This window comes from Oryctolagus cuniculus, chromosome 12, assembly GCF_964237555.1.
Source record: "Oryctolagus cuniculus chromosome 12, mOryCun1.1, whole genome shotgun sequence".
Taxonomy (NCBI): Eukaryota; Metazoa; Chordata; class Mammalia; order Lagomorpha; family Leporidae; genus Oryctolagus; species Oryctolagus cuniculus.
The window spans coordinates 74,998,661-75,022,509 of NC_091443.1; the positions used below are offsets into that span (position 1 = coordinate 74,998,661).

At 43.2% G+C, this 23,849-nt stretch overlaps 1 protein-coding gene across 4 annotated transcripts in view; it reads right to left on the reverse strand.

Moving 5' to 3' along the window:
- The window catches only part of MYO5A (myosin VA), a 216,193-nt gene that overhangs the window by 11,597 nt on the left and 180,747 nt on the right, over nucleotides 1-23,849 (reverse strand). For 2 of the 4 annotated variants that reach the window (XM_008268986.4, XM_051822368.2), the window contains 7 exons: nucleotides 23,234-23,432; nucleotides 21,012-21,086; nucleotides 19,149-19,242; nucleotides 11,693-11,839; nucleotides 9,735-9,889; nucleotides 3,923-4,012; nucleotides 2,165-2,315 (listed from right to left, as the gene is read on the reverse strand). In XM_008268986.4, coding sequence (XP_008267208.3) covers nucleotides 2,165-2,315; nucleotides 3,923-4,012; nucleotides 9,735-9,889; nucleotides 11,693-11,839; nucleotides 19,149-19,242; nucleotides 21,012-21,086; nucleotides 23,234-23,432 — 911 coding nt within the window. The remainder of the gene's footprint in view (nucleotides 1-2,164; nucleotides 2,316-3,922; nucleotides 4,013-9,734; nucleotides 9,890-11,692; nucleotides 11,840-19,148; nucleotides 19,243-21,011; nucleotides 21,087-23,233; nucleotides 23,433-23,849) is intronic. The other 2 variants (XM_008268991.4, XM_008268989.4) reach the window with 1 other exon arrangement.

Genomic DNA, 23,849 nt, shown 5'->3' on the forward strand with positions numbered 1-23,849 from the left:
CTTCCTTGTCCTGGGCTTCCCACAACAGCAATGAGACCTTGGGCTAGCCTCCGCCTGCCACAACTTAGTCTTCTCACCAGTGGCACTGCTGCTCCTTGTCTTGTACTCTCATAGTATTTGGTTTATGCCTTCTCTAGAATATTTTTGAGAAGTTTGCTCCTTGGCTATGAGTGCCTTCCAAGCAAAGAACACAGCCAGGTCATTTTTACATCTCTTTGTGCTAATAACAGCTTCCCTAAGATCCTCATAGTGACTGAAAAGTTTTTGTTACCATACATGATTAGGAGTTGGGTGGGACATAATTTAGAGTGGGACATCTTGGTAGCACACTTCTTGTGCAGTGAATGAAAACAGGCAAAAGCAGAGGGAAGATTCACTGAAGCTGACTACCTTTGCATCTGTTACCACCTAAATTTTAGTTGACCTAGGTTGTTTTTATTTATTTATTTATTTATTTATTTATTTATTTTGACAGGCAGAGTTAGAGAGTGAGAGAGAGACAGAAAGGTCTTCCTTCCGTTGGTTCACTCCCCAAATGGCCACTACAGCCGGCGCACTGCGCCGATCCGAAGCCAGGAGCCAGGTGCTTCCTCCTGGTCTCCCATGCGGGTGCAGGGCCCAAGCACTTGGGCCATCCTCCACTGCCTTCTCGGGCCACAGCAGAGAGCTGGCCTGGAAGAGGAACAACCGGGACAGAATTGGCACCCCAACCGGGACTAGAACCCGGGGTGCTGGCGCTGCTGGCGGAGGATTAGCCTAGTGAGCTGCAGCGCCGGCCAGGTTGCTTTATTTTTTTAAAAAGATTTATTTATTTGAAAGGGGACAGACTGGGGGCGGTGAGGGAGAAGAGGGGGACAGAGGGAGGAGAGAGGGGTGGAGAGAGAGAGAGAGAGAGAGAGAGAGAGAAAGAGAGAAAGAGAGATCTTCCATCTACTGGTTCACTCCACAAATGGCCACAAAAGCCAGGGCTGCACCTGGCCAAAGCCCAGAGTCCAAAACTCCACCTGGGTCTCCCATGGGGGTGGCAGGGGCCCAAGAACTTGCGCCATTTTCTGCTGCCTTCCCAGGTGCATTAGCAGGGAGTTGGATCATAAGTGGAGCAAATGGGACTTGAACTAGGCACTCTGATATGGGATGCTGGCATTGCAAATGGCCACTTTACCTGCTGAGCCACAGTGCCAGCCCCAACTTAGTTTGCTTCAAATTCATGATCTTTTAGGGACAATTGGATAATCACTGTTATCTCCTATGGCTTTCTCAGCCTCTCATATCTGATTAACAATGAGTCCACAGAAGGAGAATGAAGTGATGGAAACATGGATGATGCAATGGGCAGGAAGAGACAGGCAGCTGGGAATATACTTAAGAGTCTGCTGATAATTTACCTGAAATAACAATGTTAAGTAACTTAAAAAACATTTAAAAAAAATTCTCATGCATTCAAAATTAGCAGTCTACAATTTATATCTGCCTCCTACTTCCTATTCACACATGTCACACAATCTAAAGGAACCTAGGTAACATGATATACATGATAAAGAGGTAAATGGAATCACCTATTTAGCTGAACATTCATAAATAGAAACACACACACGCACACACACACACACACACACATAGCTTTGCCACTCAGCCAACAGCTAACCACTACTTTAAATCAAATTGCCTTTAACAATTTCCCAGGGACCACGGGATGCACAACTCAGCATGGCAACGTCTGAGACAGATCTGTGCTTGTTGCCACAGTACTTCCCCAGTCATTCACTGTGGCCTCTTAGATTAAGTACAAACCTTCCCCAGGCTCCTTGGTTTCAGATGGGCTCCTAGAAAGCACTCTGTTGTAGTGTCCTAGTCCAGAGTTTAAAGTGTTTCTGAAAACTGGACAAGGATGAGGGCTATTGCTGAGTCTAAGACATAATCCAATCACAGGGAGATGCATTAAGTACTGGGAGGGAAACCAGATGCTGCTGTTTTGATCATGAGCAAGCAATGATGTGAAGTATCCCAGTTAGCCAGGGCTGGGTTTCTGGGAACCCTCTGCAACTTTCAGGCTGTATTTACTACTTTCTGTTCTCCATATGAGTAAGTGCCCTGAAACATGTGCCCTTGTTGGTCCTTGGCGATGGGCACACAGGGGAGACAGATGGTGATGCTCTGGCCTTACCAATCATTGGCTGGAGGATGTTCTCTAACACCCGCACCAGCTGCTGGTAGATCTGAATGGCCAAGTCACTCAGCACCTGCCGATACTCAGCCAGGTCAAAGTTGGTGAGGCAGTGTTCATTTTGGCGGGATGTGTTGTGCTTCATAAAGCCCTAGAATTAGAATGCAAAGGAAGTGATACACAAGAATTGAGATGTCTCTTGGTCTGATCAGCTCTCTCCAGGTTGGCCAGCATATTCATGCTTTTTTTTCCTCCACTCCAAGGAGTTTCCATCCATCCTACCACTACCAGAGTAATCATTCTCAAATGCTGGTGTGTGTTTGTTTGCTTTTATCTTCTTCTATGTCTGCCTAGCTTTTGAATGATAGCTAACCATGGCAGCCTAATATTTAAGCTTTTCCAACAGCAACATCAGTGAAACAAGTTGGGGGAATCTAACAAAAAAAGTTGAGTGTTTCTCTTATACAACAGCAGATTTATTGTCAAACACTAAATAATCCAAAGTACTAATCTCCGAATTTCTGTCCTTTAAGTATAGTCCTATTCATAAATATTATGCCCAAAGGGCATGTATGATCTTCTTGAAATAGACCAATTTCTACAGACTGGTAAACAAACAAAACAAAAAGTCCTTTCCTTATATATTTGATGGCATCCGCATCATGAGTTTCAGTCAGAACTTAGACTCTTCGAGCATTTTTTGTTAACATGGAAAGCTAACTGCAAAGGCAGGTGCTTCTGCAGTTGCTATTAAACATGCTGCTCACTTGACAGTGCTTAATAAAGTCAACTGCTTACTTGATGGATTCTGCCCACAGTGGAACATCTGCCTCCCTACAACCCACTTAGTTTCACAGTTTCAAAGCAGGGACTGACAGGATACAATTAAATTTCCTTCTAGAGGATTCTGGACTCCCAGCTGCAGCTTCTCAAGGACCATGTCTTGCTTCCTTTTGGAGTTTCCATCACTTGCCAGGACAGTGTTTGCCTCTGGGTGCTTGGAAAGTAGTACCAATTAGCTTTACTGCCTGCCTTCCTGGCAAAGGATGAAGAGATGTGCAGGGCAGAGGCTGAGGTCAGCAGCCCATCATCCCAGCTTTGTTCTTACAGCCAAGAGGATTGGGCAAACGGAGCTTCCGGTTCCTTTTTTTCTGTAAGATTGAGTTATAATTCCTACTGCACAGAGATGTTGTAAAAATTAATAATATAATGTGAAGAAAGTGTTGTATGAAGCATACTAAGCAGCCTCAATAAACAGTAATTCATATTTTACAGTTTTTAAATACACTGAAGTCTATCAAACACCTAATGAACATATCACTAGAAACAAAAGCAATGTACATGTTTAGAAAAATCAGAAGAGAAATGATCTGTAATCGTGTCCTTTCACTAGGTCTAATGTGGTAAGCCAACATTGATGAATTTCTTTAACTATTCAACATTCTGATATTAGTTCTTGAACAAGCCATTTCAACACACTGACAAAAAGTTTGATTTCTAGTAACTTTTCCTTGGCTGCTGCTCATTTTACTTGTGTTTTACTTTCTTATAACATGAACTCTCCGAGGGAAGAAACTGTCACTCTTCTGTGTGCTGTTCCAGAGGCATACACGCTCAACAAAGTGGTGAACTTCCAAGCTACCTCTGAATTTGGGTTTCTAAATTAACACATTGTGAAGTATTTTGTGCTTTAAAAATTCTCCTTAAAAAGGCCAGAGAAAGTAGAGCATGCTGGTTTTATAACCAAAGTTTTCTCACCTCTTCTCCACTGTACTGCTTCAAACAGTGCAGAAATCGGCATGTGTTAGAGAGCCAGAAGGAGACGGTTTCAAAATCATCACCTCTTTTCTGAAAGAGAGGGTAAGTCTCAATTTGCCTTTTTCTTAGAGAAACAACAACTTAAGAACTGAACAAATACCAGAAGGCCCATTTCTTTCTGTGACCACTGTGAATGACTTCAGAAATAAATCACAGGGCGGTCTCCCATCATTGCCAGCAGAGTTTCAACCGCTGGCCTCACGGGGTGTGGGTTGTTTTGTTTGGCACCAATCGTCCTGCCATTAGGAAAGTATTCCCATTCAGCTGATGTTAATGTAGCCGTCCCTTTAAGCAGAAAAACCTCACCAAGACTCAGCTGACGCAAACTCACTTCCTCAGGGGTTAATGAAGGAAATCAGAAAGAACTTAAAGTACAGAAGGGAATAACCAACACTGTAATAAAGACTATGAGGAAAGATTAGGCACTCACACTCATATTAGGTTACAAATCTTGTCAACTCGTAGAATTTCTGGCAGTGAGCAGAGATGAGAGAGAGTCCTATGCTGAACAGCAGCACAGCCTGAGGGAAGCCAGCTGCCTCTTGCAGGATGGGGCCACGGTGGCAGAGAGGGCTGCCTCACTGCGTTTGAAACAAGCACTGGGGCAGGACATGTTTCCCAGGGGCAAATGGCAGGCAAACCCAGGGGACTATGTACCTGTGAACTAGGCCACTGACTAGACTGGGCATGAGAAGTCACAGAACTATCAGTGTTTGCCTATATCTTTCCTACAAAACTTGGCACATGAAAACCCAGTGCTAGGATGTGTGCCTAGCACTAAACAGCTATGTTTTGATCTTGGGAGATTTTTATTTTGGGCATGATATCATATATTCTAACAACTCTACTGCTATATCACAACAAAACCTGGGTTTTCAGAAGTCTGGTTCCTTGGTAGTGTTTTTTTTTTTTTTTTTTTAAGATTTATTTATTTATTATTTGAAAGGCAGAGTTACAGAGAGGCAGAGAGAGAGAGAGAGAGAGGGGTCTTCCATCCGCTGGTTCTCTCCCCCAAATGGTTGTAATGGCCAGAGCTGGGCCAATCCGAAGCCAGGAACCAGGAGCTAGGAGCTTCTTCTGGGTCTCCCACAAGGGCGCAGGGGCCCAAGGACTTTGGGCCATCTTCCGCTGCTTTCCCAGCCCATAACAGAGAGCTGGATTGGAAGTGGAGCGGCCAGGACTCCAACTGGCCGCCCATATGGGATGACGGCATTGCAGGTGGTGGCTTTACTCACTACCCTAACTGCGCTGGCCCCCCTTGGTAGCGGTTTTATGCAGTAAAAGTGTACCATGGGGCCGGCATTGTGGCGTAGTGGGTAAAGCCACTGCCTGCAGTGCCAGCATCCCTTATGGGTGCCAGTTTGTGTCCCAGCTACTCCACTTCCGATCCAGCTCTCTGCTATGGCCTGGGAGAGCAGTGGAATGGCCTGAGTCCTTGGGCCCCTGCACCCACGTGGGAGACCCAGAAGAAGCTCCTGGCTCCTGGCTTCAGATCGGCACAGCTCCGGCCATTGTGGCTAACTGGGGAGTGTATCAGTGGATGGAAGAACTCTCTCTCTCTCTCTCTCTCTGCCTCTCCCCTCTCTGTGTAACTCTGCCTTTCAAATAAATAAATAAATAAATCTTTTTTAAAAAAAGTATACCAATTTTTTTGCATAAATAAAATTTACTACCTTAAGCAAGTACAAAACAAACTAAAGCCCTTAAATTTTGGAGAATATTTTCCTAAAGAGACTTCAAGAAAACATTCCAGAAGATATCAAACCTAAGTCTTTTCAGGTGAGACAGGACAACTGCATTCAAGTGTGACTTTAGCACTAGGTAAATATCTGAGAAACCTGGTTATCATCTTCCAGGTTTTGGAAGAGTGAAGAAAGTAAATACAACTTTAGGACACTTCTAAATGGCAACCATCCTATGGCTTCAATAAAATAGCTGTACTCCTTCCAACAACTGTTCCTAGTGGATTCTCTGGCTGCGCTGACAAAGACAACCAGATTGTGAGGCTGTGGGGGCCACAGGCCTCCTGGGGAGAGGGTCCCTGAAGCACTGTGTGGACTGCCTTCATCCATGTCTAGACAAGTCAGTCGCACAGATCCTCAGAATAGCCTCAGTCCAAAGCTTGTAATTGCACCTGCACTAAAGCATTAACAGATAAAGTTGATTAGAACCTCAGGAAAAGACCTCACTCCAGAAATAATTCAGCATCTGTTCTCAGTAGGAGGTTTCAGCCTTCGCTAAGTTGTTTTTAAAACAAATTCAGGGCCGGCGCCGCGGCTTATTAGGCTAATCCTCCGCCTAGCGGCGCCGGCACACCGGGTTCTAGTCCCGGTCGGGGCGCCAGATTCTGTCCCGGTTGCCCCTCTTCCAGGCCAGCTCTCTGCTGTGGCCAGGGAGTGCAGTGGAGGATGGCCCAGGTGCTTGGGCCCTGCACCCCATGGGAGACCAGGATAAGTACCTGGCTCCTGCCTTCGGATAGGCGTGGTGCGCCGGCCGCGGCAGCCATTGGAGGGTGAACCTTCGCAAAGGAAGCCCTTTCTCTCTGTCTCTCTCTCTCACTGTCCACTCTGTCAAAAAAAAAAAAAAAAAAAATTCATTCTACAAACACAATTTCTTCCAGCATGAACACTACGGGTGCCCTCTGTCTTCATTAAAATGAGAAACTCTACATGACTTCAAATCAAGAGTATTTACTTCTTTGGAAATTCTAAAAGATTAAAACTGTCACCTTGGCACTTAAGTTGTTTCCAGATGGAATTTGTCAAAAGAATATTTTTACTATGAACAAACTATATTTGGCTAAAATTAAACAATAATTCAGTGTTAGTTCTGATTCCATTTCATTAAAAAAAACCACTTTGAACTCAAAGCTATTTTGCTTGCTCTTTGCCTTGGTAGTTGTCTCAAGAAGTAGCAATACTTCCAGTTTAAGTGCAATAAGCTTCGGTACACTAAAAAGGACCCGAGTTACATTCAGAAGACACAGATCACGTTTTACACATTAGATCTTCAGAAACTGCACGCTTTAGTAACCACTGTAGAATGTGACTGCATAGAACACCTGCACAATCTGGAGGGTCTGACAACCGGCATTTGTCTGAGGTTCCCCTCTAGGGGCTGGGGGAGGGGCAGGGTGTGGGGCTTCGCAGGTGCAGTATTTCAGCTGGGGAAGAAGAAACGATTCTGGGGATGATGGCTGTACAGCAGGGTGAATGTATTTAATGGCATACAACTGGACACTGAAAAATGGCTAAAATGGTAAACTTTCTATTATGTATGAGGGCTCTTCAAAAAGTTAATGGAAAATGCATATTATGAAAAAACTATGTATGGATTTATTTTTTTTTCAACAAAATAAACTTACCTTTGTATTCCATTTTCCATGAACTTTTTGAAGTACCCTATTATATAATAATGTTTAAAATATTCATAAAATACACCTTAGACTTTTTTTTAAAGATTATTTTGGGGGCTGTCACTGTAGCACAATAGGTTAAACTGTCGCCTGCAATGCTGGAATACTACATGGGTGCCAGTCTGAGTCTCAGATGTTCCCTGCTGGTGGCCTGGGAAGGCAGTGGAAGGCACTATATCCAAATGGGAGACTCAGAAGAATCTCCTGGCTCCTGATCACCCCAGTTCCAGCTGTTGTAGCCATTTGGAGAGTGAACCAGTGGATGGAAGACCTTTTTCTGACTCTCTCCCTCTCTGTGTCTCTGCCTTTCAAATAAATAAAATAAATCTTTAAAAAAATTATTTTAGGGGCCAGTGTTATGGTGTAGTAGGTTAAGCAGCCACCTGTAACACTGGCATCCCATATGCACACTGGTTCAAGTCCTGGCTGCTCCACTTCCTGCTAATGTGCCTGGGAAAAGTGGTGTAGGATGGCCCAAGTGTTTGGGTCCCTGCACTCACATGGGAGACACAGAAGAAGCTCCTGGCTCCTGGCTTTGGCCTGGCCCAGCCCTGGCCATTGCAGCCATTTGGGGAGTGAAGCAGCAGATAGAAGATTTCTCTGTTTCTCCTTCTCTATAACTCTGCCTTTCAAATAAATAAATTTTTTAAAAAAAGATTTATTTATTTGAAAGGCAGAGCAACAAAGAGAGTTATCTTCCAACCACTGGTTCACTCCCTAAATGGCTGCAACAGTCAGGTCTGTGCCAGGCCAAAGCCAGGAGCTAGGAACTCCCTCCTGGTCTCCCATATGGGTGGCAGAGGCCAAAGCACTTGGGCCATCTTTTACTACCTCCCCAGGCTCATACTAGGAAGCTAGATTAGAAGTAGAACAGCCAGGACTCAAATCAGCTCTCCAATATGGGATGTCAGTGTCCACAAGCAGTGGCTTAAGCCCTGTACCACAATGCTGGACCCAGACATTTTACATTTGACAAGGTCCATTTATCTTCATCCTGAAAGTTAATCAGAGGCAGAGCAGCTGGAGCACTTTATCTTAGTTCGTCAAAGAAACACTCAGGTTAAACTAAGTATGACGTTCCCTGTTTGTGGAGAGGAGGAGGAGGATTATGCAAGGTGACTCATGATTGCTGAGTTATGCAGTGCTTTCTGCTCGGTTATATAACGTGGCTGCCCTTTCCAAGCCTTTCCTCTCTGACTCGCATCTGCTTGGTGCTTTCACGTGGAGCCAAACATTTTATGTAGCAGCAAAAATCATGGAATGAGTTGGAGAATAAGGAGAATAAAAGTTGAAGAAAAGTTTAATGTTTTAGCAGTTATTTTATATGATGAACTAACTTATTCACCATCTATTTTAATTTCAGCAGCATATTTCCTGTATATATGGACTTCATGAAATATTTTTTTTTTTATTATTTTTTTGACAGGCAGAGTGGACAGTGAGAAAGAGAGACAGAGAGAAAGGTCTTCCTTTTGCCGTTGGTTCACCCTCCAATGGCTGCCGCGGCCGGCGCGCTGCGGCCGGCGCACCGCGCTGATCCGATGGCAGGAGCCAGGAGCCAGGTGCTTTTCCTGGTCTCCCATGGGGTGCAGGGCCCAAGCACCTGGGCCATCCTCCACTGCACTCCCTGGCCACAGCAGAGGGCTGGCCTGGAAGAGGGGCAACCGGGACAGAATCCGGCGCCCCGACCGGGACTAGAACCCGGTGTGCCGGCGCCGCTAGGCGGAGGATTAGCCTAGTGAGCCGCGGCGCCGGCCCTTCATGAAATATTTTAAATTTAGCTGTAAAACCTAAAAGCAAATATGAAGAAATTAAATTTACTTCATAATTAAATGTAATTATATAAAAGTAATTTTGACCATTGTCCAATTTGAAAGAAGGCATAAAAACATGTTACAAAGAATGTTTCCTTCAAAGAAAGCATTAAGACTGGATAGTAAGAATGGGTACTGGGCACAGTAGTTAAGATGCTGTGCGGTATGCCCGCCTCCCATATCAGAGTGCCCGGGTCCAAGTCTCGGCTCTGCTTCTGATTCTGGCTCCCTGCTAATGCACTGCGATATCAGGTGATGGCTCAAGTACTTGGGTCAGTGACACTGATATTGAAAACCAGGATTGCATTCAGGCTCCTTGCTTTGGCCTGGCCCAGCCCCAGGCATATAGGAAGTGAATCAGTAGATGGAAGCATCTGTGTCTATTTTTCTGCTTTTCAAGGAAAAAAAAAAAGACTGGACAGTGTTTAGAACTAGCAACATCAGCACAGTTCCAGTGTAAGCCCCTCTGTGTAGGTGCTGTCATTAATATTCATCATGAGAATTTTGTTGAACATGAACTGACCTTGAGCACTTTCTTGATGCTGTTAATTGTTGACGTTAGCAAAGACCTTACTTTCTGATCATCATTTAAGTAGTCAGCATGTCGGACACACATAAACAGGATATATGCTGGCAACCCTGGAATCAAATTAACTGCTACACCACGGGGCTTCAGTTCTGGAGGAAAAAAAAAAAGAAAAATGATATTATATAACATTGGAAGTCTTTGTGAGCTATGAAAGCACAATTGTCATGCAACAGTTCAATAATTTAGGGTAAGGTGTTTTAATAGCTCATTAAGTGGAGAAATTTTGGGACATGTTTAAACAATGAGAACTCCCAAATTTCTAGTTCCTGCCCTGATTTCTTTGAACTCTAGTCTCATGTTTCATGTACCTTCCTAAAATCTCTGTTTAGAAACATCAAACTGAGCCTCTCCCAAACCAAACTCTTGATTTCCTAAGGAACTTGCTTTTCTGAGAGCTTTTCCCATCTCAGTAAATGGCAGCTCCAGTCTTGCAGTTTCTAGGTTATACAGCTTATCATCATCTTTGGCTCCTTATCCCATAGCTCATTTTGAATCCAGCAATAGATTCTGGTGACTCCATCTACAAAATTAACCCAGAATCCAAGTAGTCACCACCTGGTTTAGCCAGGATCCTAACTGAGGCCAGCATCATCTTCTGTATTGCTGAACAGCTTCCTAACTGGGCTCCCTATTAACCTGTTGCTCCTGGTAGTACATTTTCCACACAATAACCAGAGGTAAATCTTTAGGAAACATAGGTGAGATAATGTCACTTGGGTTCAGTGAGTCCCTCCAAGAGGCTTTTCATCTCTCTTATTTATAACACCAATATCCTTACCCCAGTCTACATGATCTATCTCATTCCCTTCCCCAATCCCAGCTCACTCCACTCTGGTCAAATGGTTCTCCTTGCTGTTGGCTGGACACACTAGGCATGCTTCTAACTCCATGACCTATAAGCTTACTACTTTTCTGTTTCAAATGTTCTTTCTCAGATATCAGCATGACTTGTTCCCTTCCTTGCTCTGGTCTCTGTCCACAGATCAACTTATCAAACAGACTTCACTGACAATTTTATATAAGCCAGTGCACCTGCCTTCACTCTGTTGCTTTACCTCCACAACCACTGGCTCCTTAACATTTTTGCTAAATGAAGACCTTGTTGACACATAAGCATCTCTGTACACAGTACTAAGTTTAATGGCATGAGCCCTAAAAATGTCAACCAGGTGTCACTGCCAATCACATTGCTGTCAGCCTGGCACCTGGGGAGAGAAGTGCCATGCAGAGGCTGAAAGGTGAACTGTTTAGTCTTTCAGTTCATAATTTCCAGATGTGTGCTTTCTCCCAGCATTTAGCACCACCCCTCAATGAAGCTCCTCGCAAACTCAGTGGGCTTACATTCAACTTTAACAGGCCTCAGGCTGCCCTGAACTGCTTCTTCTACTCCCTCTTTCCTATCCTTTCCTTCCTTTGCTAGAGTCTTTTTCTTAATAGATGTTTTGAACTGACATCTGCAATTTATTTAGTAAAACTTTTTAGGAATATAAGGAAAAATAGAAATCCAGGAGGCTAAATGGCCTAGAACAGGGGTGTGTGAAGAATCCGTTGAGAAGGTTTCAGAAAGGTGCTAGTCCTAGTGCCTGCTCTTCTCCCCCTAGAGACTGTGATTTAATTGGACTGGAATGGTGGGAGAGGCACACAACAGTACTTCTCAAAGACTCACGGGAGACTCTAACACGCAGCAGGACTGAGGAGACCTGGCCTCGGATATCCTCCCAGGTGAGTCCCTGCAGTTTGGCTAATAAGGCAGAGTGTGACAAGGATGCTGCTGGAGCACTGTGGTGGCAGCGCATACAGGTGAGTAAAGATCTTGAGTGCTGTCTGACTAGTGTTCCCATCACTGACATATGCACAATAAAGACCTTTTATCCCACGCAGAAAATACTTGCCCAGAATCAGATTCTTAACAAGTTTTTGCTCATCCTCCTTCTTGTATTCCAGCATTCCTTGGAAGTCCTTTTCTTTCCTGGGAATGTTGACTGGACGGATGGGTTCATCAATGATCTGTCCTGGAGATATGTTCTCCATCTGGCCCACTTCAAGAGAAACCAAAAAGGAGAAGATTATGTTTTCCAGATGGAAAAAATGAGAGGGCGGCATGTTCCTATAATTTAAAATGACCTCTATGACAGGACAAACTTGCTGTCTTTGCCATGTAATTGTCTCCTCTTAAAATACTTTATTCTGCTAAAATTGGATGGATAGATGGCAAAATTATATGATGTTACCCTAACAACCACTGGTGACTGACTACTCTTAACATGAAATAAACTTATGTGATTCAAAATTTTAAAGTTTTCACTTGTTAATAAGGTTTATTTTGAAATATGATTAAATGCCTCAAAAGCATGCAGTTTAATGTATTATTAACCTATACCAATCAGAAATAAATATATTTAGACTTGATCTCTATGTATCTCATCATAAAAAGCAAAGCTTTTATTTTAAGTATATCATTACACTCAGTGGAAATTACACCAAGATGGCTGGAATAACAGTGTTTCTTCACACCAATTGATGTGAAAATGTGTTGTTTTTCACACAGGTCTCCTAAGGCACTCATTCCTCAACCCACTGAACTCGTGAGCAGATTAAACAATTGTATTTTAATGTGACTTCTTAAATATTTGTATGTTTTTTATGGAATGATAAAAGTCTGATCATGAATTTGTAACTACTGAAGTACAACCACTGGGTAACAACCCTACCAGTTGTTAAAAATTGCCAGAGACAGCAGCCAAAGAAGAGTGGAGCTAAGGGTAAAAAAAAAAAAAAGTATCCACTTTCATCTCAAAATTAAGAACCGCATGGGAAGTGCAAGGGAAAAAGCTAAGGGGATCTTGAGTTGTCACTGCAACTGTGGAGGTGAGTGCTAGGAGGCAGGACTGTTATCCTTATTTACAGGAAGGGGGTGCAGTTAAGAAATCCATTTAAGAGCAGATTAAGTTTGAGTTCTGAGACTTGTCAAACAAAATGCAGGTCAGATGCAAACACATTAGAAAATTTAATGTCACTGATTCCATGAAGCATCAGTAGTGCTTCCTGTTGTCACTCTGGACAATTTCCTGTGTTAGTTCTGAGAAGCCAGTTTCACAGGAAGAGGTTATCACAGATAATACCAATACCTGCCAGCACTGTTGCTTACGTGGCATGGAGCCTGTGACACACTGTCCACCTCGTGTTGCAGCCTCACACACTGGGACTGTGAGCGCTGAAAACCTGGTTTAGGTAAAGTCACCACCATCCATCCACACTACGATATCTAAAGAGTGATCAGATTGTGATTGGACACATCAGCCAGCTCCCATAGTCTAGTGGTCCCTATGCCTGCTGCAGCCTGAAAGCATAAGACTGACGTGCAGTGGATTCCTTTCCGCAGGAGAGGGGGAGACTCAAATGGTTTCACATGAATTACTGCTGGAGTCAGTTTAAATAGAACACCACAGGGCTGTTGGGGCAGCAGACACTGCTACAGAGCACAGGAACCTGCAGCTGTGAGAAAAACAATAAAATCCCTGCCACTTTAAGTCACAGAGACAACCTGAAGAGGAGAAACTAGGAGGAAACACACCCAACATATTAGGCTTATCAATAAATGCACATATTTGGACTCCTGTAACCCAAAGAGATTAAAGAAAAAAAATTTTTTTTTTTTTAAGATTTACTTTGAAAGGCAGAAACAGAGTGAGAGACAGAGCAAGCAAGCAAGAGCACTTTGATTTGCTGGTTCACTCTCCAAATGACTGCAACAGCCAGTCTAGGCCAGGCTGAAGCCAGGAGCCAGGAACTCCAACTTGATCTCTTATATGGGTAGTGGAGCCCAAGTACTTGGACCATCTTCCGTTACCTTCCCAGGCACATCAACAGTGTGGGGAGCAACTCGGACTAGACTAAGTTACTGGAATTAAGACTTATTCTATACAACTGCTCTCCCACAATATGGCACTGAGAAGGGAGTAAACAGCTTCTACGCAGCTGCCTCTCGCCAACTTGAGTGATGACCTGCAGGAGCTGATCCTGCTCCTGATTGGAGGAGAGCAGCGTGCTCAGCGTGTGGGTAGCAGAGTTGGGATTGGTAGAAGAGGACTATAAAGGAGGAGAGAGACAACATGCACCAGGAACATCTAAGGGGAACATCTGAAGGAACACCTGAGCAGCCCCCGAGAGAGCCGGCCGGCGGTGTGCCGCTCCCCCGCGGAAGTGGGGAAAGTGGCAGGAGGAACCGCCCTTCCACGGAGGTGGAAGGGTCGATAGCCAACCCGGGAAGAACCAGCAGCAAACCCGGGGAGGGCCGAGCAGACAAAAGAACAGCGCAGGGTCCTGTATCGTTCCTCCGCGAAGAGGGGGAGCGACAAACAGGAGGCTGGATGGGTAGTGGAACAGTCAGTACTTGAACTGGCATTCATAAAGGACACCAGCATCAATGGTGGCAGCTTATCTTGTTGTACCACAATGCTGCCCCCTCCAAAGAGGATATTTCAAATATACTGATTTTATCAAATCTAGGATGTTATTGCTTTAAAGTACATCATTTTTATATAACACTAACAGAAGGAAAACATTACCAATTAAACTGTGAGACATATCCTGACTTCAGAGATGTTAAAAGTGTGAAACATTGTGCACCTCAGAATTTATGAAATATGGTGAATATTTTTGCAAAGAGAGCTTTTTCTTTAAAAAAAAAAAAGCCTCATTTCCCTTTTGAAAAATCACTAACCAGCCTATTTTTTGTTCTATACAAAACTGAGAGACAAAATTTACCATACCGTCACTGAAAATTTTCTCTCTGCCTCTGCATTCTTCCTAGAGACTTAAACCTTTAACAAAACTGAGAGGAAATACAGAGGTCAGCTCAATATAACCTTATTTACCAAAATTATCCACTAATGAAAGTGCTGACTGTTATGGAGCATCAAGAAAACACAAAGCCCAAAAGAGACGAGGCAGGACAGCACCCAGCTTTCAAACACGCAGGAGACTGCAGCACAGCAGGGTGAAGAGGCGGGGCTTTAGGAGCTCCCGAGGCCATGTGGGCTCTGGCCTCACGATGGGATTAGTGCATTAGGAAACAGCTGAGGGAACTTGCTCAGCCTTTTGACCTCTGTGTGATTTATGTGACATGAGCACTTGCTGAGGGCAGTGTCTATCTTCTCCCTTTCTTTTCAGGGACTAAAGATGCTAACGTTCTAGCACTTCTTTTTGTCCTGTCATCTCTGTTATACAGAAAATACAGGCAACTTTGTACAACAAAGTGCACGGTACCCCTCATCTCTGGAGGATGCAGCAACAAGGTGCCCAACAAGGCACCGTCTCAGTAGCAGAGACAGGGCTCCCACCAGACACTGACCCTAGCAGGGCCTTGGTGTTGAGTGTCTGCTTCCAGAACAGGGAGAGAGAAACTTCTGTTCTTTATGCATTTCCCACTTTCAGGCATTTGGTTACAGCAGCATATGTGGGCTGAGTCTGTGGTCACTTAGTCAGGTGCTCCATCTTAAGGACGCCCCTCCAGGAAGACCTGAAGCATTCTCTACTTCTATGTTCTAGGTTCCTACTAACCTTAAAGGAATTATATACCTGAACCTTTCTGTCCTGGAAAAGGAAAAGATACTGGAAAGATGTCTTTTCAAAATTTACTTTACCTCACTTACTTTCCTCACCAGGAAGATGTTGATTTTAGTTTACCTGGACAGATAAAAATTTTTTTTTTTTTTGACAGAGTGGACAGTGAGAGAGAGACAGAGAGAAAGGTCTTCCTTTTCCGTTGTTCACCCCGCAATGGCCGCTGCGGCTGGCGCACCGTGCTGATCTGAAGCCAGGAGCCAGGTACTTCTCCTGGTCTTCCATGTGGGTGCAGGGCCCAAGGACTTGGGCCATCCTCCACTGCACTCCCGGGCCACAGCAGAGAGCTGGACTGGAAGAGGAGCAACCGGGACAGAATCCGGCGCACCAACCGGGACTAGAACCTGGGGTGCCAGCGCCTCAGGCGGAAGATTAGCCTATTGAGCCGCAGCGCCAGCCCCAGATAAATTCTGATCATTAGAAAAGGCCTACTGGAAAAACAGGACACAAAGGAGACAGACTGATGGGCCTCAGAAGGCCAATGGGTTCTGGTCCTGCCTTCAACATACTAAGACTTTGGGTATGTCACTGAAGGCTTCTGAACCTTAATTTTTTGCTCTTATGAAATACTGATAATTAACTGATTTCTAGAGTGCTTTCCTGCCTAAAAGTCTTGATTATGCAAATTTTCGGGGACTACCCACTCCTGAGTTAAAATATAGCACACAACATATCAAATTTTCAAACACTCTCCTTTTAGCTATATAATTTCTGCTAAAAATTAAAGATGTTGGAATTTTTAAAAAAAGTTTTTGTTGGCTTCTAAAAAATCTTCCTAATTAAATGTAGTCCACAGGAGCCAAGAATCATGTTAGTTCAAGGCAAAGGATTTTAAGTGTGTTGCAATATACTTCAACAATATAAGAAAACTTCTAGTTATTAGAGGATGCTGTTTTATACAAAGTTGCCAGTATTTTCTGTAAAACCTAAATACAGCAGGACAAAGAGATGTGTTAGGACAGATTGGCATGTTTACTCCCTGAAAATAAAGGCAAGGAGCAGAGAGACTGCCCTCAGCAAGTGTCCACAACACATAAATCAGTATCACTGTACCACTGAGATATGTATGACTTAACCTAAAATAGAACTTTTTAAAAAAAGAATTATTATGGTTTTTTTTGTTTGATCTATGAATTGCTTTCTTAAATGCCACTTTATAGCTTTCAAGCTATCAGGATAATTTAATGAAAGAAGTTGATTTCTGATTGACAGTAGCTTAAAATTAGTAACATATTGAAATATTCTAACCCATCTCTTCAATTAAAAAGTATATATCTGAGGAAAGCTGATTAAAAACTTGGAACAACAAATGGCCTTTCCATTAATCAAAATGTACTAAAAGTGTGGAAAGAAACTGTTAGGGATTTAACAAATAAATAATCTCACAAGCCACTACCTTTAAAATCAGCTTCTTGCAAGGGCAAATATTCTGCCATCGGATTATCATTCCATGATATAATTAGTGCAAAGTGCAGAGAGTCCTCTGAATAAAGCCTGAGTGCCTGGAAGTTCAGAGGTTTTAATGCAGTTTATGAATCATGGAATACTAAATGACTACAAAGTCATCATCCTGACTTCTAAATAAGTATTTCAGTGTTTGCATATCCAAGGGAGTAATATCCTTTTCCAAGTAAATATCCATGTTGACATGTTTTAAGGATTTCTGGGGCTGGGCATTTGGCATAGTGGTTAAGATGTCACTTGGGGAGCTGATGCCGTGGCTCACTTGGCTAACCCTCTGCCTGCGGCGCCGGCATCCCATATGAGTGCTGGGTTCTAGCCCCAGTTGCCCCTCTTCCAGTCCAGCTCTCTGCTGTGGCCCAGGAAGGCAGTGGAGGATGGCCCAAGTGCTTGGGCGCCTGCACCCACATGGGAGACCGGGAGGAAGCACCTGGCTCCTGGCTTCGGATCGGTGCGGTGCTGGCTATAGTGGCCATTTGGGTGGTGAACCAATGGAAAGAAGACTTTTCTTTGTCTCTCTCTCATTGTCTAACTCTATCTGTCAAATAAATTAAAAAAAAAAAAAAAAAGATGTCACTTAGGATACCTGTATCCCATATCAAGAGTGTGTGGGTTCAAGTCCTGGCTCTGCTCTGGATTCCTGCTTCCTATCATTGCACACCCTGGGAGGCAGCAGGTAATCTCTATACTCAGGTGGGAAGCCTAGATTGGATTCCCATTTCCTGGTTTTGGTCTGACTCAGCCCTAGCAACATGTTATAGGCATCTGGGGAGTGAACCAGCAGATGAGAGATCTTTGTCTCTCTGCCTTTCAATTAGATAAAATAAAAATATTTTAAGAATTTGTGAAATTTATTTGTGAAACTCATAAACATTTATGGAATCATTATCATAGGTGACACACTGTACTAGGTGCTGTGAAAATAAGGGGAAATAAGAGGTGGCTTCTATGGTCAGGAAGCTCATAATCTAATTCATAGTAAGTCAAACAAAAATATTACTAAAAATATGACATGGTGAAAACCACAAAAGGTGTGAGCCAGACTGGTGTGCCGAAGGCAGAACTGTAAGATCTGTCTGGGCCATCAGGAAAGTTTGCTCTTGAGGATGTGACGTGTGACTCTGGTCTCCAAAGATGTATAAGTCTTGACCAGGAGAAGCAGGGAGACCAAGGAGAAAGGAGTTCGGAGAGGGCCTCGAGAGTTAATCACGGCCTATTCTCCTCTTCAAGCCAAGGAAGAATTACGCAGAGTAACGGAGAGAATAAGACAGGCAGTTGGACTTTACAGGATCTGCTCTGGTCAAGATGGTAATAGTTCATGTGGGATTGAAGGCAGTTTCAAAGAGCTTCTCTAGAATCTCATGATCAGCAGGGAAGACAGCATTGGAAGGAACTTAGTGTCTGGCTTTGTCCTGTCCATGGCTGGATTCCTGACACTCATATCCATGACCTGCAAACAGCAGGAACTCAACAAATACTGAATGAGAGAACACTAACTCCCAAGACAATACTCAGCTCTATATAATAATAATTAATATTTGATGATTTCTCAAGAAGTTTTCTCATCAATGTATATAAATCACAAGATGTTCAAAATATGTTATTGCTTTATAATCATAATTTATGCTTTTCTTCTCTTTCTGGGTTGGACTGTGAATTCTTTGAGAACACAAACTCTGTGTTATTCATTTTACCACCCCTAATGCTACCAGTAATATTAGTAACTAAAGATGAACTATTCTAAATGCATTAAACATATCATTGTGATCAATCCTCATATGCCATGTCAGATAGATACCTCTATCATTCCTATTTAACAGGTGGGGAAACTGAGGAATAGAGCAGTTCAGTAGCTTGTCTAACATCATCAGATTAATTTTCTAATTAATTCTAATTCTAATTCTCTTCTGAGGCAGGATTTGAATCTAAGTTTAGTTCCAGAATCCATACAATTACACTCTATATGTTAGGATAGTGTCCGGCATATAATATCTAATACTATACATATACTATACATATATCTAATACATATATAATACTCATTAGATGTTTGATGAATGAATTTTCTCCCTTTGTAAATTACCACTATCATGAAAAGAATATTTTACCTATTCTACAAGTAGAAATTTCTACACCACAGAGGTCAGGTTTGCTGAAAGCTATTTTTATCACATCTAATATTTGTGTGCAAACTCCTGTTAGGTTGCTAGCAAGTAACACAAAATCAAGATTCAGCAACTGTCATAAAAAATGTTTAAATACCTTCTAGTTCACCAATTTTTTTGGCAAATACTTTCAGTTGTTTTTTCAGTTTCCGAACAGTCTTATCCTGTTTTTCAAGTTGTTCCATCAAGTCCTAGAAATCAAAATGAGATATGTAACAGAAAGATCAAAATAGGCTTTCTAAAATGCACCAAAGGAAAGCAGACGTAACATCACAGAAATAATGTTGTTAGTTTTACATAAAAGCTCCAGAAAAGCTTGTTGGTGGAGCCACCACCTGGATAAAATCGGAAGGCGTGGGAAATGCAGCTACAATAAAAGCCAAATGTTAAAATACACCACGTGGTAAAATCCTTTACAGGATGATGGACAGCAGGCTCTCTGTGGAGTCTTTTCCAGGAGACTCCAGGTGAGGAAAACAACAGGAAGCTTGTAAAATATACTGGTTTTCCCCCAGTGGGATGTTTTTTATTTCCTTAAGATTTTATTTTTCAAAAGGCAGAGTTAGAGAGAGAGGGAGAGAGGGAGGGAAAGAGAGAGGGAGAGAGAGACTTATCCATCTATTGGGCCACTCCCCAAATGGCTGTAATGGATGGCACTGGGCCAGGCAGAAGCCAGGGGTCTGGAGCTCCATCCAGGTCTCCCACACAAGTGGCAGGGCCCCAATCACTTGGATCATCTTCTGTTGCTTTCCCAGGCGCATCAGCAGGGAGCTGGATCAGAAGTGGAGCAGTTGGGACTTGAACCAGTGCTTTATGGGATGCTGGTGTCCCAGGTAGTGGTTTAACTTATGGTGCTACAGTGCTGGACCAGGAATGTCCTCCCTCCCTTCCTCCCTCCCTCCCTCCCTCACTCCTTCCTTCCTTTTCTCTCTCTCCCTCTCTCTCTCTCTCCCCCTCTCTCCCTTTCTTGTTCCTTCTCTCTCTCCCTCTCTCTTCCTGTCTCTCTTCCTGTCTCTCTTCCTGCCTCCCTTCCTGCCTCCCTTCCTGCCTCCCTTCCTGCCTCCCTTCCTTCCTTCCTTCCTTCCTTCCTTCCTTCCTTCCTTCCTTCCTTCCTTCCTGAGACAAAACCAAATTCTGAAGAAGGCACAAGGTGGGATTATTCACAGGACATTGACCTTAGGTGCACATTGACACTCCACATATGATGCACTGTCTCTATGAGACCTAGCCTTGGGAGCTCTAAAATCCTGAAATTTCAGAAAAGCTAAGAGGTTTGAGATGTTAAAAAGTTGAAAAAATAGTCACAAAGAACAGAAGTCTGCTGTCTTAGCAGGTGGAATAAAATACCCATGAAATTTTACAGGTGATAAAACATTGCTTATGTAGAACAAAGAGAGTAATTAGGAATGCCTATACAAAAGAGAAAAAAAGCAGTATATGTAGCAGGGTAAATAAAGAAAACACCTCTTGTGATTATTGGTGTGTTCTCTCAAATGTTTAAAACTCAATAATTAAGATGAAGGTGGACAAGAACAGACTGAGCAAGACCTTAGAAGGGAAGTGAGTCAGTGATATCTGTGGTGGTTATTCAGGCTGTGGAAAAGCAAAGTATTTGCAAATATAAATATTCACTCTCCAGTTTAGACTGGAATGGACTCAGATACCAGATAACATTGCAATGTGGTAAGCTGTGCAGCCTGGATTCTACTTCATCCTGCAAATCCCATTCTGCTTCCATCACACTGTAAGTCTAGTGTTAATAACAAACCAAACATGGACAGTGGACGCGGGACACTGATAGAGGTGACACCACTGGCTAGAAGACTGCTGTGGGGAGAAGCAGGCTTCATGAAAGTTATTGAAGAGATTTCCTGGGGAGGGGCAGGCAGCAGTGGGCTCTCAGTTACAGAGGGCTGAAAATAGCAAGCGAGACAACGAAAAGCTCTGTGGTTTTACATACAATCATCCGTTTGTAAAGTGAAATCCGATATGACTGATACTTCTTAGGGTCATCTGCATATAATTCCTCAAAATACTGAAAAAACAGGCACAATGGATATTTGTTTTTCTCTTGTTTTTGAGGAGAATGCTACTTCTCAATAAAATCAGTCTTAAAATATTTCAAAACACAATGATGAAACTGCATACATTCAAAAGGCTCTGGTTTGTCACCTACCATAACTCTTCTCTGTCTAGTAGAGATGATTCTAATTATATACAGACATTCTTTGCATGATCACAGGAAACAGGCAGTGGCCAGGAGGCCATCATTCAGCAGGTAAATGAGAGGCTGTCCACACTGCCCACAGGAGGCTGACTTTTCACTCCTCAGATGGCCTGTCTGCCTTTTTCTTCCTAGCCTCTCCCATGTATGACACTCATAAGACCAGCAGCAGTGGCAAGAGTAGGGAAGGCAAAAAAATGATGCAAGAAGCCTGGTGAGAAGCCCTGTGCCTTCTCTCCCTGAAAGGCAGTGTGGGGGCAGCCTGCAAAGCCTGTTCACCAGAGGAGGAGAAAAAGCACTTTTATGTTTGTGCTGGTAGGTAGGAGGGCTGTGTTTCCAAGAACACAGAGCCCAAGTCCACTGCTGCTTTACTATTCTGCTCAAGTCTTGCCTAAAGAAGTGCGCAAGACTGAACAACCATAATGATTTTTGAAAATGTACAGCATTTTATGCACTTACGTTTGAATCCATTCTTTTGAATCAGGAGTCAGTGTAATGGCAGAAGCAGCGGAATTACAAATTCAAACTCACTAATAGATTCTACAGCTTACTACGTGGGAGCTCGGTACAAGAACTGCCAACCCAAGTAACACTACAAGCAAGATTGCAAAGGCAGTGCTTCACGAACTTAGTGAAAACTGGGAACCTACCACCCAGAAGCATCTTTCACGGTCTCACATTGTATTTTAAGATAATCATTCATTAATAAAGAATTTGTACACTGATAAATCATTATTATATTATTCAGTATCTTGATTAATTCTTAGTCATCAAAGCATTGTTAGTTTAATTAAGTTGAGAGTAATTAATGGTATTTCAAAGACATTTTATGATTCAGAAGATTTCCTCCCGAATTAGTGAGATTTCAGTCTGGAAAGAGTCCAAATACTGCCCTTGCCTCCTCCCACATGCCCACCAGGAATCCTCCAGAAGATCAGGAAAAAAACAGCTGGGGCTCTGCTCCCAATTCATTTAAAGATGGCTGCATAAATAACACTGGGGATGACTTGTAAACAATCTTAAGGTAGTAATGGAGGAATGATTCACACTGTCCAATCTTCACAGAAAACCCAATCTTACTACAGGTCATTAAAAAAAATCTTAATTAAAAAAAAGACAAATCAACACCAATCCCAGAAAATTTTTCTGAAAATCTAACAGTACAATACAGATTTTTGTTTAGAAATGTGAATAATTTTTTAATGATTTTTAATATATTTGTCAAACTTACCTAGATTAAAAACTGCAAATCTTCACTAAAATTTATTATATGACTGAGAAAGAACTGTTTTAGAAACTGTTTTTGGTTAAAAAAAAAAGGAAAAAGGAAAAATCTTGGGCTCTATGACAGTATCAGAATCTGGCAAGGGAAAAATAAAACCGCCTCATTTAGTGCACAAGTTCTGTTGTGTAAACATGACCTTAATGCCTCTCCTCTCTGACCCAGGAGCTCTACCCTAAGTCAACCAATAGCCCCTGTGTGGCTCTGCCAACTGCTTTTCCTATTCTCAACTCCAGTTCCCTTTGTCTACTGGAGAGGGAGGCTGGAGTAGCCTTGGTGACTGCCTGGGGACCGATGGTAAACGAATCTTATCCTCAATCTGTAGTGACAATCACCTCTTGCCGACAAACCTCTTGGTTGGGCAGAGAACCTGCAGCTGAAGTGGAGGGAGCAGATCATGGAGCCTAGAAACTATGAACAGCCCAGCGCGCAGGGGCCACCCTTCCAGACTCCCAAGGTAGAACCGAGAAGCTCAGCTACTCAAGAGCCTTCTGTGAGAAACACAACCTGTGCACATGCCCTTTTCATTTCTATCAGCGTTGTCTTATTTTCCTTACTCTGTGTCTGCTAGAAGAAGAGGGTGGTGAGCATGGACTGTGTTGTCAAAAGGAAAGCAGAAGTCCTGCAGGGCAGGGGCTACCTGCTGAGGAATGCGGGGCCTGGCAGCCCTCCTTACCAAGTTCTCGTTGGTCAGCCGGGTAATCTCGTGCTGCAGGCTGGCCTCGATGCGCGCCTCCGGCGGCAGCTGCAGGTTCTGGGCCAGCAGCTGCTGCTGCCGGTTGTTCTCCTCCTTTAGGCTCTGAATCTCCCCGCGGAGGGCCTCGGCCTCGTTCTCGTGGCTCCTCTTCTGTGACTGGAGCTGCGATTCTAGGAGTCTGTAGAGAAGCCACACAGGTTGGAAGTGGGGATGACACCCCAAGCCCTCACCTAATATAGGCGACACCTCGTTTTTGCAAGCGGATTCTGTGTATCTTCTGATTTGATCAGATAATCTCAAACAAGGGCCAGCAGTGGGAACAGATGCTTTCACATATGTGTCTTTCTGAACTGTATAAAGTTCCCAGAGGCTCTGAGAAGAGGAAAGTTTTAGCTCTTTTGAAAGGCTCACAGGAAGTTATTTTACAAAATCAGTTAAGAGACACAGCTGTAATCTGGCATTCTACATTTGCATGCTAGCATCTGAACTGGCAAAGACAGGTACCTTTGCCACAAAACAACTCTGCAATATGAAGGGGCAAGATTACCAACTCCCAATCTAATTAGCCATGCCTTTAAGTTTTACTAAATTACTA